At 40.7% G+C, this 17,168-nt stretch overlaps 1 protein-coding gene across 1 annotated transcript in view; it reads right to left on the bottom strand.

Moving 5' to 3' along the window:
* Nucleotides 1-17,168, bottom strand: part of DNAH11 (dynein axonemal heavy chain 11) — a 335,444-nt gene that overhangs the window by 60,949 nt on the left and 257,327 nt on the right. The window contains 2 exon segments of the mRNA XM_029929863.1: nucleotides 14,233-14,355; nucleotides 15,508-15,743. Of these exon segments, the coding sequence (XP_029785723.1) occupies nucleotides 14,233-14,355; nucleotides 15,508-15,743 (359 nt within the window).

The following is a 17,168-nucleotide window of genomic DNA, read 5'->3' as shown; positions in this document are numbered from 1 at the left end:
CAGGTCTGTCACAAGCTTCCTTGATTTCACATTCAATTCTCCCTAATTTGCTTATGAATTTTTACTGAATTCCAGTTCATACTTTATAAACTTCCTGTTTCAACTGCTAACCTTTAGCCCCAGATGAAAAGAGAATGTACACTTTTTTGTAATTTGTAAGATTGTATTTAGGGGCATCTGGGTGGCTTAGTCGGTTGATCTCATGGTTCATGAGTTCAAGCCCTGCCTCAGACTCTGTGCTGACACCTCGGAGCACGGAGCCTGCTTTGGATTTTGTGTCTCCCTCTCTCAATGCCCCTCCCCTGTTTGTGCCTTGCCTCTCTTTCTCTCTCTCAGAGATAAGCATTAAAAAAAATCAAGAATAAAAGAAAAATTAAAAATTGCATTTAAATGAAGAACACTGAATGAATCAACTCCACCATTTTCCTCCTTGTTGTCTACTAAGATAGCTCAGTGTCACAGGCTTAGGAACCAAGGTAACAAGTCAGTTTGATTTTGAGGTCTGTATGTGAGGGTGTGTATGTGCCCACATGTGAAAATCAAAACAAGCTCCCACAAGACATTTAACTTACTTCTGGAAATTCTAGGTGTTCAGGCTTTGGGGAGAAAGCTCTCTAGAGCAGGGGCTGGAGAGCTATTTCTATAGAGGGCCAGAGCGCCAACACTTCAGGTGTTGTGGGCCATCGACATCTTTCTCAAATACTCTTCTTTGTCGACAACCCTTTAAAAACTGTTCTTAGCTCCTGGGTTGCATCAGGAAGGTTGGTCACCCTATTGATACTCTAGAAGATCACACAGTTAGTGGTATGAATGTAATCTCCTTCAAGGAAATAGCAGCTAATCACACTCAATTTTCCAGTAACACCACGCTATAATTTTTCCCATCACATAACATTGCTACCCTCCACGGGCTTTCATGAAAAACAGTGAGACTGGCCAACACGAAGCATGAGATTTGAACAATTTTACTTCTGAGTGTAAGTGACAAAAGCGTTAAACTGGTTAAATACTTAACCAAATATCTGAGGTAAAGCAACGGTCCGTAAAAGAGCTCAGAGAGAATTCCGTGACTCAAGATTTCCCTTGCACATCGCCCTTGTACACCCACACACACCCTGAGGCACTCACATACCCCAGTTTGAGAATCAGAAACCTATCTACTTGATGGTCTCGGTGAAGAGACAGTTAATCAGAGAAGAAGAGAAGGATGTCTGCCTATAAAACTGGGTTTTACATTTTGCTTGGAAACATTATTTCATAGGTTCAGATTTCCCAGGGATAGTAAATTATCCTCAATTGGGGTGTTTATGATCTATGAAAGGCAAAAACTGCATAATGACTCAGTGGGTTTTATCATTGATGCTAGGTTAATTTTTGGTTAATCTCCTATCTGGGAAAATTAAAAGGGCTGCTAGTGCTCTCTCACGATTTGAAGGATCCAAAAGACAACGGAGTTAACCAGAGGGGTGGGAAAAGCAAACAATCACTTTGCTGTTTCTGTGAAAGACATGAGTCCAGAGGTTATGACTTCTAGATTACAGCGGGCAGCTGTGAGCTCCTGACCTCAAACTCCAATGAGAAGCCACAGCAGGTGTGAAGAACAACATAAACCTTGGAACCGTGGCTATTATTTTCAAAAAGTAGTTCTTAACCCGTTATCTGGCCCCATGTCCCCCACAAACAGGACTTGCCCCTGACATTGCATCTCAGGGAGAATCACATGGGGTAGGAATCTCTGAAGCCTGGGTGTGATTGCTCCTAGAAGGTTCTTATTCATCCCTCTGAGGGTGACCTTCTCCTGTCCCCTTTTCTTACTGCTGGTGTGCAGGTGAGAGACAGATTATATGACTTCAGATGAGAAATAAAATTATTTTCCGTAGTGCAAACACTACGGTTTTATTGGCTAGGACAGAAGGTGAACCAAAAACATTTGTTTCACCTAGAAGACTTGTAGTTTTAGAGCAAGAAGGGCCCCTGGAGATCATTCAACTGATTCCCTTTTACGGACCCAAAGAGTTTATGACTTGTCCAAGGTCACACAGCTTAGGGGCAGAGCTGGGACTAGAAGCCGGGTCTCTAGACTCCTAGTGTAAAATTCATTTCACTGCAGCACGCTGTAAGTTAATTTGCTGTTTGACAGGGACAGCTTGTAACCCCAGCCTTCACTGACCTGTCTGACCGTCGATCACAAGAGCGTACTGAGAAAATACGCTAGACTCAGTAACAATCTATAGCCACTAGAGGACAAAATATAAAGACACAGCCTGGAGAACATGTCCTGCTGATCTTTGCATACAAATTCTGTCCTTGTTTATGAAGGAGAACAGCACTGACTATCGAGGTGCCCAGGTCTAACCAAAGACTTGTAATTTCTGGTAGATATTTTTATTAAATGAATTAATTCATAAAATCTTAAATCACTCAATGTAGAGAAAGATGTTCTATTTTGACTTTCAGGGGGAAAAAAGAGTCTTTTAAAAATGCCCAAATGCTTACTAGTTAGCTGAATAAATTACTGTATAAAAGACCACCATCTAGAAGTTAACTATTAATTTAGTTTTCCTTAGGTCAGGTTTACATAAAAATCAGATACATTTGTGATTTCAAAATTCTTTTATAGTTTATTCAAAATTCAGCTGAAAGGGGTTTGGGGATGAAAACGTTCCTAATTTCTTCGAGTCACAGAAGGCCGTGACTACTGTGAAAGACTGGTAAGCAAACTACGTTAGCAGCAGTACAAGGGGGATGGGCATTAAGGAGGACACTGTTGGGATGAGCACTGGGTGCTCACACTACACCCGAACTAGTGAAGATACAGTGTAGTGTATAATATATATAGTGTAATATATATAGAGAGAGAAGTAAAATAATAATAAAAAAAGAACAACAACAACAAAAACAGAAACCAAGCCAAACACATGAAATGGTTTCTTGACCAATGTTCACAGCATTTCTGTGACAGACGCGGGGAGATATTTCTCGCAATTTCTCGCAATTACCAAATTTACCTGAAAACTAGAATCTCTGTGAGTCGAGGCAGCATTATCTCAACAGAATCACGATGAGAATCTCAAGGTGGATATTAAAGCCTGGACGCTTTATACCTAAGTTATAAAGATGTGGCGTTGCTGCAGCCGCAAATGCCTTCAGTCCTGGAGCACACAAGGCTGGATGACTTTCGCTAGCGATCACCTACTCCGAGCACACGAACGAACACCGTCATCATTGTTTTATTGCCATCTAAAACAAAATGTGGAAAAGCAACACACACCTTCACAACAAGGACTTGCTCTGTGGCAGACTGGGGTCTTGAGGAGGAATGGCTGTAGGAGGACTCTTTTTGATTTACTTTGATGATGATGATGATGATGACGACGATGACTCTTTTTAAAAAAAAAGTTTGCAAAACCTTTCTCACAGTGCCATTTAGATAGAAATTTCCTACGATACTGTATTAGCATCCTGAAGGTTCTCACTTTGAGATGGACAATTTGCAAGAAATTGCAAGAAATATCTGCCCGCGTCAAGTTCCCTGAAGAGGAGGAACCCTCCAGGCCTCATCAGACAGAGCCGGTTGGGTTGGTCAAGGTAAAGAGATTGCAGGTGGGTTTTTGAGTAAGTGAATGATAGAGTCGCACTAGCTGGGGGAAAAACACAATCAGGAAAAGAAAAAAAAAACTTTTCAAGAGACATCTAAAAGGCTTACTGCAGGTCCCACTGCTTAAAATTAGCCACTTCTCCGTTGGACTTGGGAGCTCCAACAGCTTGACCTGGAGTGTGGCCGCTGCACCCTGGCCAGCCGCATGGTGGCAGGGACCCGTTACTTAGCAACCCCTGGGGGGGGGGGGGTGCGGAGTCAGAGTCACACTCCGCTCCTCAAGGAAGCTTTCAGCTGAAAGCACAGCTGGCCAGGCGGCCCAGGACAAGGAGGAAAGAAAATCCTGAATAGAAATGAATTCATTGTCTTGCTGCATCGTATAGTTAATATAACCAACACGTCCTTCCCAGATAAAAGGAAACTTCATTTAGAATTATTAAAAGAAAAAAAAAGACCCCTGTGGCAGGACTCCAGGTACCATTGCACAGAAAGAAAAATGGAAGCTAAATGAGAAAATCATAGCAGATTATTTCCCTTTTGAGCTAATAGAATATGTAACATGTATTATAGGTTAAATATTATGACATACATATATATTTTGATATATATCAGGTTTCAATATATCCATACTGGAATATTAAAATGAGACATGAAAAAGAAATCCTGGTTCCGTATGCACTATTTTTAAAGGCAAACTACTTTATTAAAGAAAGTAAGGTAAAGGTTCTTTATCTGTGGCCTGTTTGGAATTTACCTTCACATGAAGTCAAACAACTACTACTCAGATGACTATGTGTCACAAAAAAATGTGGGGATGCCTGTGTGGCTCAGTCGGTTAAGCATCTGACTTCGGCTCAGGTCATGATGTCACAGTTTGTGGGTTCGAGCCCAGTGTCGGGCTCTGTGCTGACAGCTCAGAGCCTGGAGCCTGCTTTGGATTCTGTATCTCCTTCTCTCTTTCTGCCCCTCCCCCACTCACAATCTGTCTCTCTCTCTCTCAAAAATAAATAACCATTAAAAAAATTTTTTTTAACATGTGGATTGAATTTAGGAACAGGACAGTCTTTTTTATAATTAAGCTTTATTTTGAATTTAGAAATTAGGAGAGACTAGAATGCTGAATTACATGATATATGAGGGCATGAATTAACTTGAAAATAAAGTGATTCCTACCCTCAACAGCCTCACTGAGAGAACTACATACCTTCTGACTTTATTTAAAAACTGGAAGCTTCCAGCTCCAGAAAGCACATTTGATCACCGTGCGGGATTTCATTTAACATGGTTCTAAAGTCCCACCCAAGACTGCATTTAAATAGACCTAAAATCAACTGTAATATCTCCTGTGGCATCAAAACCCAAGGAACAACATAATCACACTGAACAAACTGAAAACTTGCTAACTGAAAACAATTCCCTCTAATAATCTTAGTTCCACTTTTAGGAAACAATCATGATAAATATCTGTAAAATAGCTTTCACCATATTATTTCTGTAAAATAGGTTTATATCATATAGCTAATATTTGGTTTTTTTTCTTTTTTAAGTAGGCTTCATGCCCAGCAAGGAGCCCAGTGTGGGGCTTAAACTCACAACCCAGAGATCAAGACCCTGAGCTGAAATCAAGAGTCAGATACTTAACAGACCAGGCGCCTCTATGTTAGCTTTAAGTTTCTATATATGGCATGCTACTTAAAGACTATTATTAAAAGGATAATTACATGAAAACTAGAGGAAAAGTACAAAATGCTTTTAAAAAAATATTTAGAAGCTCAGAAACAATCTGAAATACATCTCACACGAAAGTTACTCTAGCTACGAATAAAGTCCAAAAATCACTTCGATAATATTTGGGGGGGATTTGAAAGATTAAAGAGATATAATTTTATGAAGATGCTTCACAGATCAGCAACTTCTCTAATATGTAAGCCAGTAAATTTGCTTTGGAAAAGGTACATGTTGATAAATCTTCCCAGATATGTGTTCTGTCGATTGATATGATAAGATGTATTTTACTTAAAATTAGGATTGTCTGGAGTTTGGTGGGCTTAATTATTTGTAATTACCCAGCTGTTGTCAGCCTGTGGCCATTTTATGACAGTGGTATCTACTATGTGGGTCAGGTTCAACTGTATATCTTCTCAAACACAGATTTAATGTGCTATTGATGAAACCATTACTAGAACCAAATTAAAGTCTGGGCTGATGTATTGGTCCACGGGGAGCTGTCAGACATGAAAGGAGTAATTAGTATTCATTACTTCATACTCCACAACATTCCAATTATTAATGAACTTCAACTTTTGGACTATGCTGTATCTATCACAAGCGTCTTCTCAGACACTCATTATTAGAAAGAATAAACTAATATTGGTTAAAAAAATGCCCCTAAAACAAACAGAACTGAAATGAACAAAACCACTATTAACAGCGGCAAACTTTGTGAGGGATGTGACTTTCCCGAGTGCGCAGCGCAATGATGTTCCCACTGGCACGGGGCGGAGGGGGTGCAGCGCAGACATGCGGGGTGAACGCACCCACTTAGCGATCCTCCTTTCCTTGCTTTCCAAGCTATCTTGTCTTTACAGTACAAAGGGGAATATCTCTCCACAAAGGGAATTGTAAAGCCAGGACAACGTAGAATGGAAAGACAGAAGGGAATAGAAAAAAAATTAAACAGAAGGTTTACTGTTGGACATCAGAACAGGCGGCCCATTGAAAACCTATAATCATGTAAGTTAGTCTGGGATGTGATCAAGGTGAAGTCACAATTTTTCTGCTCCTGCTATAATAATACAAAGGGTATTTCTGTTAAAAGCCCTACTGACCATTTTCCATTAGGTTTCTTTTCCATTGTTTTTTCCTCCTTATTTACTGCATTAGAAGAAAAGTAATTCTCACTTCAACCCATGTATTTTAATTTTGCATATCGCCTTCTAGTTTGCTCATGTATGAATTGTTTAGATTTGTCTTTTTTGTTAGTGTTACATGAAGTAACAAAAACGCATTTGCTCTGGTTGAACAGATATTTTGTCAGTATTACTTTGAAAGTAATACTATCACTAAATAGCAAACATTATCTGAAAGTACTTTTAAAGTTTTATAAGCAAAACTAGTATCAAAATGTGGAGGAGCCTCCATTTTTCCCATTCCAAACTAAGAGGGGAGAATAAAATACGAAGTAGGATAGTTCCTCCTTGGACGTGGTGGCCAATAGTCAATGCAGAACTCGTCTACATCATAGAAAACAGCAGGTGAGTCCAAGTTCCCAGCTTTCATCTAAGACTCCACACTTCTTACACACTAGCGGTGAGCACATGAATTTGTGTGAACATGATGGAAAACAACGTGGTGTTATGTTTCAAAGCTTAATGTGCACGCACACTCTACAACCTAACGCTTCTGCTCCAGAATATAAACTCTGAAGAACGTCCTGCTGGGCGCACCTGTGGATGTTGGAACGAACCTGCAGCACCTTACCATTCACAGCAGCCTGGCTCCTCAGAAGAGAAGACACAAACATAACCTCAAGGTCTTTCAATAAGACCATTAAATAAATATCACCTTTGGGAGAAGAGGCCCAAAGGGAAATGAGAGGAGCACAAAGGCAGCTTAAAAATATTGTAATCTTGTGGTTCATAATTTGAATGGAAGATATTTATCTAATTTATTATTATGCTCTATATCACTTTTATATGTGTTTTATATGTATCAGCATTGAATAATGCAACTTAAATGACCAAAACTCTCTATTGTTCTTAGGAGGCAACACAAAACATCAAAAAATATGAATGATTCCTTGTTCACACATCCCACATCCAAAGCACAATGGCTTACACTTCAGGATCTTTGGCTGAGCCTCTGATTCATACTCCCAATCACCCATACGCTGTGCTTAGCAGTGGTTCAAGACTCAAGGGAAATAATCAGTTTTGAATCCCTATTTGTGCTATGCTCGGATTGTATTTTTTTCCGCACCAGGTAAGAAAATGTAAACACAGAAAAGTAGCCTAAACAACTTACTCCAAATCACCAAACTAGAGGTTACCTGGCCACGATATGAACCAAATTTCATCTTACTTATTCTACCCCAGCGCTATTTTTTCAATTATTTATTTACTTACTTATAAGTATGAGAGAGAAGGAGAGGGAGAGGAGAGAGAGAGAGAGAGAGAGAGAGAGAGAGAGAGAGAGAGAGAGAGAGAGAGAGGGGGGGGGGGGGGGGGGGGGGGGGGGGGGGGGGGGGGGGGGGGGGGGGGGGGGGGGGGGGAGAGGGATGGAGGGAATCCTAAGCACGCTTCATGCATGGAGCCTGATGTGGGGATCAATTCCATGACCCTGGGATCATGACCTGAGCTGAAATCAAGAGTTGGATGCTCAACTGACTGAGCCCCCTGGACACCCCTCCCATGGCTAATTTCTGATAACCACATGCTAGTGTGTAAGCCCCACCTCATAGCCTTAAAGGGTCTCTTGAAAATGTTTACAGAGCTAGTTTAAGACCATGGATTAATTATTGCATTAACTCTTCCTCCTATACCAAGTCCTATGGGAAAGATGGAAAAATGTATGTTCAAGGAAAGAATAAATTCAAAATCATGTTGGAAAGAGTACAATGAGTGGAGGCAAAAACAAAAATGAGGAATGAAAGAAATTCATCCAAAATTTAATAGAAAACATTAGTAAAATTAACAGCAAACAATTCCTGGAAGGTAATAAACACATCCTTATTCACAATCCAGGGAATACAAACTAAAGCAGAAAGGAAAGGATTCTGTTATCTGATGTCTCTACTGGCTCTTGCTCATGATGCCCTGTTTCCTTGTGTTCTGTGATTTCTGCCTGTGAACTCATAATCCTTGAAATGTCATCTTGTAGAACCCTCGAAAGCCTGGGTTTATGTGCATAATTCTAGACAGGATTTTTGTTTGCTTCTGCCAAATACAGTGGAGTATGACCAATCCAATGCCACTGAAAAATAAGTTATTGGTTTGAGGTTTTAGAGCATCTAAGTAAAAATTTGTCTTGAACATTTAGGAGAGAGATGGTTTCTGATTAGGAACTCTCACAGGATGTCTTCCCACCTCTTTTCAGTGCCAAAGTACAGAAAAGAAAGTGCTCTTTTTTGCAGGGCTGGGTTTTGTTTGTTTTTAACAAACTTACCCTTAAGCAGAAGGTATGGACAACTAGAGCCTCTAGCATCGTACAGGAATCTCTTAGGGAACTTCATACCCTCAGTTGGCTTGGTCCAAGTTCTAGGTATCCATCCAAACAGAGAGACCCAGGCCATTATGTTTCAGCAGGTACTTTCAGGCAGAAAACCAGCTTTGGTGTTCCTTGCCTATGTCCTAGGGTCCTATTTTTTGGTTGAACAAGTGCCAAAAGATGTGAATATTTTAACATATTTAGTTGCTTTTCAGCATTCACACATCTACTCTGCCACCACACCCGAAGTACAAGTCTATGTTTTTATTGTTTTATTTTTACTTTGGTTTAACCATCTATTTAAAGACATATAGTATATATCTCTTATCCATAGAGAACTTGTAATTTAATATAAATAGGTGTAAAAAAATGAAACCTATTATAAGAGGGACAGATAAAGACAAAATGACACAGTGGCCCAGGCACAGAATGGACTGTGGACAGGAAGCACTGAAAGTAGAAACTTAAAAATTCCATTTAATTAATTAAGTGGCAGTTGAAGTCTGAATTAAGTGAGTTTTGGATTTGCAGAAAGATGAGGTAAGGAAAACAGCCTATCCTTGGAGAGAGTAATTCATCTGTGTGAATCAAGGGAATGTGGAAGTATCAAACAGGTAAAGCATTTCCTAGGCTTCAGAGAGCTTCAATTCAATTTATTGCAACAGGCAACAGAGAATTCCTAATGAGTTCTTCAACAGGCGAGCAATAGAAACAGTATTTGGAAAAGATTATCGTAACCACTCTCTGGGTTGGAGAGGAGGAAGCAGTTAGAAAATGTGAAAACATGAACTACACTGTAAGTTGTAGATTTAAAAAAAAGAAAGAAAGAAACATGGATTCCAAAACATTGATGAAAAAATAAACAAGGTTTAGGGGAAAAAAGACTAGGGTGAGTTACAATGGCTAAGCAGTATTCATGGGAATTCTACTCAGAGGTGGTAGTGACTATTTATTTGGAAAAAACAGTTAACAAGTCGTGTTTCCAACAATGTATTAAATGTCAGAGAGTCATAGTGATGTGGGAAACAAAGGCAAAAGGAAATGTAGATAAAATGAAATTTTCTTATAACCTGTAGCCCACTGACAAATATTGGAGGTAGGCAGAGTACATACCCCTCCAGGAACTCCCAACTGTCTTCAAGTTAGTGCTTTGCTGGAGGGAAAAACCACCTTAGTTTGACAACAGCTAGGCCCCTCGGATCTGAGTGTCTTCTTTAGCAGATGACAGTCCTTTCGGAAACTTACCTTGCCTTTACCTCCTCCAACTCCAAAGGACATAATCAGTCCCTCATCATAATCCCAGGGCAGCTCTTTCTGCCCCAGGTTCCCCCCCCCCCCCCCCCCGCCATGCTTTAATAAAAGCACCTTTTTGCACCAAAGATGTGTCAAGAATTCTTTCTTGGCTTTGGGCTCCAGATCCCCACCATAACCCCAAAACCACATCAGTAGGTCACCCGAGAGGACATTTAGTCACTTTTTTAGTCCCTGTTTTTCTCATCTGTGAAGATTTCTGATTTTCTGTCTACCCAGCATATTTCAAAATGATCACATCTACAATGCTGGCTTAACTACCTCTCCATGTAGATATTCCCTGGTCTACAGGGTCAGCCAAGGTCTCTTTATCAGGCTGCACAGCCACATACTCACTGCCTTCTTAGGCTTCTGTTTTTGAGAATCTTAGAGTAGCACCTCAATCTCTGAAATGTCTAATAAGTGAAATCATTTCCTCTTTCCCTACAACATTTCTCCATAAATCCCACCATCATTTAATTTAACTTGGCAAAAGACTGGAAATTACCCTTAAACCTTCCTTTTTTTCACTACCAAAAAAATCCCATTAATGCCTATGAACTGATGAAATCAACTCCTTGAGGATCCTCTCGTTTGTCCCCTCCTCCTTCTCTAGTATCCATAGTTTAGGGTCATATTGTATCTCAACTGGATGACTGTAATTGTTTGCTAATTAGATCCTGGCCCTAGCTCCCTGCTCCTTCAATCAATACTTCACACAACCAATAGCACATCCTTTCAGAAACAAATCTGATTACATTACTATCCAAGGATGTTTAATAGCCTTCCCTAGCTTCCCTACTGACTTATGCTCATGATTCTCAAGTGAAAACATAGAGACTACAGACTTCTTATTCCAGGAAGACAAGGTCCTTTGGTCAAGAACCACTACTGTTGGGGCATGTGAGTGGCTCAGTCAGTTAAGTGTCTGGCTCTTGATTTCAACCCAGGTCAGGATCTCACATTTCATGGAATGGAACCCCACAACGGACTTTGACAGTGCAGAGTCTCCGAGGAATTCTCTCTCTCTGTCCCCCTCCCTCTCTCTCCCTCTCTGCCCCACCCTTGTGTGCACAGTCTCTCTCTCCCCCTCTCAAAATAAATAAACTTAAAAAAGAAAAGGGCCACTGCTGTTGTCAACTAGTGTTACTGATAGGAATAGGCCCATTTGTGTGTTTGGGGAAAAGAGAATTATCAGCCTACAGAAAAAGGCCAACTCAGAAGACACCTGTGGGTGCCCAAGGCCATCCACACTCTGGGGGGCCTGCCAGTGTCCTATTTTCCCCTCACCCGGGCCTTACTGCCCTTTCTTCTTTCCAACACAAGACTCTCCCTCAGTGTGAATCCCGTTTGCAGTCCCCGCAAAGCTGTAGGACTGTTGTATGTGTTTTTGTATTTGGTACGAGTTCCCTCATTCCAAAATCCTCTTCTCTGCCTGTCTACCTGACAAACGCCCACTCATCTTCCAACATTCGTGTTAAATGTCAATCTAATCAAATGTGATTTTTTCCGACAAAGCCATTCCAAGTCTTCACTATGGACATGATGGATCCCTGCCATGTAAACTTCGATCATCCCACCAACGGCACGGTGTTACTTTTGCTGCTTATAGGTCTGTCCTTCCCTAAAGAAATGTAGCGTCCTTAAAGGCAGGGTCTTGGGGCGCCGGGGTGGCTCAGTTGGTTAAACATCTGGCTTTGGCTCAGGTCATGATCTCACGGTTTGTAGGTTTGAGCCCCACATCAGGCCCCTGCTTCAGATTCTGTGTCTCCCTCTCTCTCTGACCCTCCCCTGCTCATGCTGCTTCTCTAAAATAAATAAAAACAGTAAATAAATAAATAAATAAACAAATAAATTAATAAATAAAGGCAGGGTCTGTATCTTATCAGGCTTTGAATCTGCAGCACCCCGCACAGTGCCTGGCTAACAGTCCTAAGAGAAGTTTTACTCAGAGATGGATACAGTACATAAGGACTCCACCAGCACTGAGATTCTCTGGAAAAAGACACTAAAAGCATCTGCAAGGGAAAGGGAAGTAGGAAAAACTGGAGAGACAGATGTGAATTTACACTCCTGTAAGTCATTGTTTCCACATGTAATAGTTGAGGAAGTAGAAACGTAATAAATGCATCCAATAAAAAGCCATTTGTTATGTTCTTACATACTATTTTAAATTCTCTTGACCTTTAAAAAATACTGAATGAGATGATTAGTTCTATAGAACCTAACAGAGAGAATATGTACACATTCAGGTAATAATGTAACGTGGGGTAACTTGTTCTAGATTGTGATAAAGCCTTGATGCTTTAAATAAAATAACTTGTTTCTGAAATAAAAGACTTCTGGGATTCACAGGAGTACATAATTATATCCAAATTATGACTCAAATGTATCAGTTCCTGGAAATTTCACATTACATATATATGTGTATGTGTATATATACATTGACTTGTTATATTTATTTTATTCACATTATATGTAATTTATATACTTAAATATATAATACATAACATATAAAATATAAATAAAATATATAAAATTAGATTTATATTTAAGTAATATAAATATATAGAGACAGAGGGAAGCAGAGTATCATCAAATTTCTGACACCTAAATCGTGTTATTAAAGGTCCATGTTAAAGCCAGAAAATGTGTATTTCACTGACAAACAGTTTTAGGTCTTCCTAAGAGAGTCAAAACCTTAATAACAAAGATTTCACTTCAGTAGCATTTGCAATTTTACACTATATTTTTAACACATCAGACCAGCTACCATTATGTTTATGCCAGAGTTACAGTTTGTCAAGTAGCTTATTAGATTTTTCTAAATGCCTGTCTGTGTAAATTTCAGCTTATTAAACAATTACAAGTTGTCAGTCACTGTAAATGGATTTAGTTGTAAAATACTAATCAGTTAGGGACTGTTTAAAAAATCAAAGTTAGTTCCCCTTAAGTAGACCTATTTCCACTTAAAATTGTGGAATAACGTGGTTATGGGAAAGGAGACAGGTGACTTCAAGCCAGAGACTGGGTGTCCAAAAAAAAAAAAAAAGGTGCTGAGGAAATTCTGAAATGATCCTTCCATGCAGAAACAATAACAACCACCACAATGATGACGACGACAATGACAATGACAAGAGAAAAGGAAAGGCAGTGAAGTAAGTCTATTGAAGACTGGCGTCAGGAAAGGGGCGCCTGGGGGGCTCAGTCGGTTAAGCATCCGGCTTTGGCTCAGGTCATGATCTCACAGCTCGTGAGTTTGAGCCCCGCATTGAGTTCTATGCTGACAGCTCAGAGCCTGGAGCCTCCTTCTGATTCGGTGTCTCTCTCTCTCTCTCTCTCTCTCTCTCTCTCTCTCTCTCTCTCTCTCTGCCCTTCTCTCACTTGCGATCTCTCTCTCAAAAATAAATAAAACATAGGAAAAAAAAAAAAGACTGGTGTCATAAAAGAAGAGGCACAAGGAGCCAATGGAATGTCACAGCCCCTATGAGCCCACACAGGCTTGGTCAGAGACATACTTGCTGGAGGTGACCTTGAACACATTTATATCAAGTGCTGTGGCGGTTTCACTGCCCTGGGAGAGTGTCCTGGACAAGGGGGTGTCCAGGGGGAAGGGCAGCTATTTGGAACGAACTAGAGCTCACTTGGGGGGGGGGGGGGTTCCTGCTTGTTGGTGGCCCCGCTACTCGTTTAGAAATGGTTTCAGGGGTCCAGTGATGAATTTAATGCTTACATGTATTTCAAGTGTATTAGAAAAAAGAGAACCAGCACAGCGAAACCCTCACATTGTGGACGCCATCACTCGGGATAAAGATGAATGAAAACAAAGTGTGTGGATTTCAGATCCAAGAAATCTGCAGGTTAAGCTCTCACGCGACAGGTATTTTGCCAAGTCTTCAACTTCTTTGGTGTGAACACATGAAGGAGCAACGACCCTCAGCTTTGTGACCATGAATTTTTCGGTTTATAAATCAGGAATTGGCTAACATGAATCTAAATCTATCCAGGAAACAGTCTGACAGTCTGGATCAGGTTGAGGTTGCTTTTGCCTTGGAATGTAGGTGCCACGGAATGAAACCTCAGAACCGTCAGCACTTTATGCAGCACAAAATATATGTTAAAAATTCAAAAATACTTACTGCCCTTTTTTAATTGTGTTCCTGCCAAGCAGTGGGTCAAGGACTGGATCTATCGTTTCCTCCAGATTTTCAACCAAGATGACATCTCCAAAGGCCAAAGCACTTTCAATGGCATTCAAAAACCTTAAAATCCAACCAGAATCGAGATAATAAAATGTCAGTAAGGACAGGGAAAATCTTCCAAATTATTGAAATTATGTTTGACGTAATGTAGATTTTTAATGAGACAAACTTAGAGAAAACTGTTTCATAAACTATTCAACTAGATTACATAGAAATGAATGATTCGATTTTGAGATGAATTACACAGGGATATTGTCCAGGTGAAATTCAACAGTATGAACAAGTCCATGTTAAATGAGCTCTTTTGACAATAACTGTGGTTGAGACAAATGTATCTTATCCAAACATCATAAATTAAAATTCATGTGATAGATCTTTTTATGATTAAAAAAATCAAAATATATTAAACGCCTTGTGACTTTGTTAAACATTCTTTTTTTAAAAAAAACCTTTCGGTTCAGTTGTGGTAAAAGTGGTAAATTATCATTACATTTCACTCTCACTCTCCAAAAATAGTCTCTCCCTATCAAAAATAATTTTCTCAAAGTATCCAGATAAATGAAGAGTACATTTATCTACACGACTACAGAAATTCCTTATTTCATTGTATGTGTGAAAAGGTGAAAGGAGGGTCAAATGAAGTACCATTAAGTCTAAAAGTATTCAATATTAACTATACACCAACTACATACAAGACAACTTCCTTCATCAGACAGTATTGCCATGAGGACCCAAAGACAGAAAGTCTCAGCAGATTCAGTTCTCAAAAGCTTTATGTAAAACTTGACGAAGAAATGATCTTCAAGCATTCCGTGTTGGGCCTGGAAGCCGTGCTACAAAGTACATATTCAGAAATAGGATTCTCATCACCATTAGGCCTATCAATGCAGGTGACAATTCTTGTGTTGCCGTATGTCAAATGCCCTAAAGGATTACAGTACGTCCTATTTCCATTCCCGGTCTTAGGAAGCTGACCGACTTTTCCACCCAGGTGCAGCATTTGTACTAATCTTCAACGTAGTTTCATCTTCAGATTAAGGGGCTGCCACCAAATGTAAATGGCCTTTCAACAAAGATACGTTACTAGAAACAAAGCGAGCAGGTAAACAAGGTGTGCCATGCTGTCACAGAGCATGGTAGGAGAGGTCTAGCAAATGCTAGGACCCATTTCACAACAGCTTAACAGAAAGCCAATCCTTCAGATTCACATACCCTTTCTGGCCCAAGTGTGTGACTTTCAGGTTGGTTCCATACTTATTCTTGATCCACTTAATTCCCTGCTGCTGGGGATCTATCATCAGGGGCCAGCGCTCACAGTGTGTTAGGATAGCGGCGTTTTCGGTGGACATTCGGTCACCGGGCAGCCCCTCATTATTCCAGGTGGCGATCATAGCGTCATCCGTCAACATGGCAATCAAGTCCAGGCCTTCAGTTATTGGGATGGAGACCTTGAAAATCAGAGTTGAATGCAATGAACTGCCGGTGTGGCAGAGCACAAGACTCAGCAGAACAGACAAGAAAACAAGAGACCGAAGCCTGGAGAACACATGTGAATTCTCTTTGGACTCTCAGAAGCCAAATAAAAACTCTCATTATGAAATACAATTCGACCTGCTAGGTATAGTATTTCTACCTCTCAGAATTCTGTCAACTGCGTATTCAACATCTGGTTTATTATTGCATCTGCCTTCAAGTGAAAGGGACCCACGGGCCATGTATGCCCGTTGCCCATCTTGTTGGGTCATCACCCTCTGAGCTATTCTCTGGATGAAAACCACATTGAATAATAGTTTAATTTGGACCCTCAAGGCCATGTATGCCCACCGTCCCTGTCCTTTCAGTCACCATGCTGGTGCTGCTCCTTCCCCACCAGCCTCCAGGCCACACCGCCATGCTGCACCTTCCGCAACCCTTCCCACATGCCCTTCAGGATCCTGCTCCTATTCGGACCAAATAACCCTGCTCCCACTACCTGCTCATCTTCACCAAAACACCAGCTCTCACCTAGACAGCTTGATAGTAAAACTTGGAAAGTTGAGAGGGACCAGTAGCTACGTCCTTAATAATTAACATGAGGAGATACATAGAGAACTGTATAGCTGGACTCCAAGGGCCTTGAAGGTGGCATTTCTTACTGGAAGAAGGCTGCATACTGGAATCCAGGGGAGCTTTCCAAAGCTGCCAACATCAGCCTGCCATCACAAAGGATTCCATGTGAATCGACGATGACTTGTTTTAAAAGTTCACTTCCACGTGATCTCACCGTGAGACTGGGGTGCAAGAACGACTCCCCTGGGGACTCACTTCACTCGAGGGTTTTCTTAACACCCTCAACACTCAAAACCTGGGTGTGGGAAAGAGCTGTCATCCCTCTCACTTCCCTATAGCTTACTCCAAGACCAGTGCTCTCTCATTCTTCGATAAGAAATGCCACCTTCAAGGCCCCTGGAGTCCAGCTATACAGTTCTCTATGTATCTCCTCATGTTAATTATTAAGGACGTAGCTACTGGTCCCTCTCAACTTTCCAAGTTTTACTATCAAGCTGTGACAATTTCAGCACACACGGAGATGGCAAATCCACTCTCCAGCCTTGACGTCCTTCATGCCAAAGCTCTACATTTCCTTTCCACTGGAGCATTCTGGAAAGAGAAAAATAAGAGAACCCCCCCCCCGGGACGATCACACAATGTGCCTGTCCCTGGGTTCCCCCACACGCCCCAACCCCCAGAGATGCCGACATGGTTTTGTAAGGGATTATATAGTAACCCCTTCCTAAGATGATGAACGCTGTCCCAGACCTTACAATCCTCTGAAATTATTTCATTATTGAAATCTAATCTTCTGATACCTACTTCTTTCAATATGATGGTCT

Source organism: Suricata suricatta, chromosome 2 (genome assembly GCF_006229205.1).
Source record: "Suricata suricatta isolate VVHF042 chromosome 2, meerkat_22Aug2017_6uvM2_HiC, whole genome shotgun sequence".
Lineage (NCBI taxonomy): Eukaryota > Metazoa > Chordata > Mammalia > Carnivora > Herpestidae > Suricata > Suricata suricatta.
This window is presented reverse-complemented; position numbering and strand designations above follow the sequence as displayed.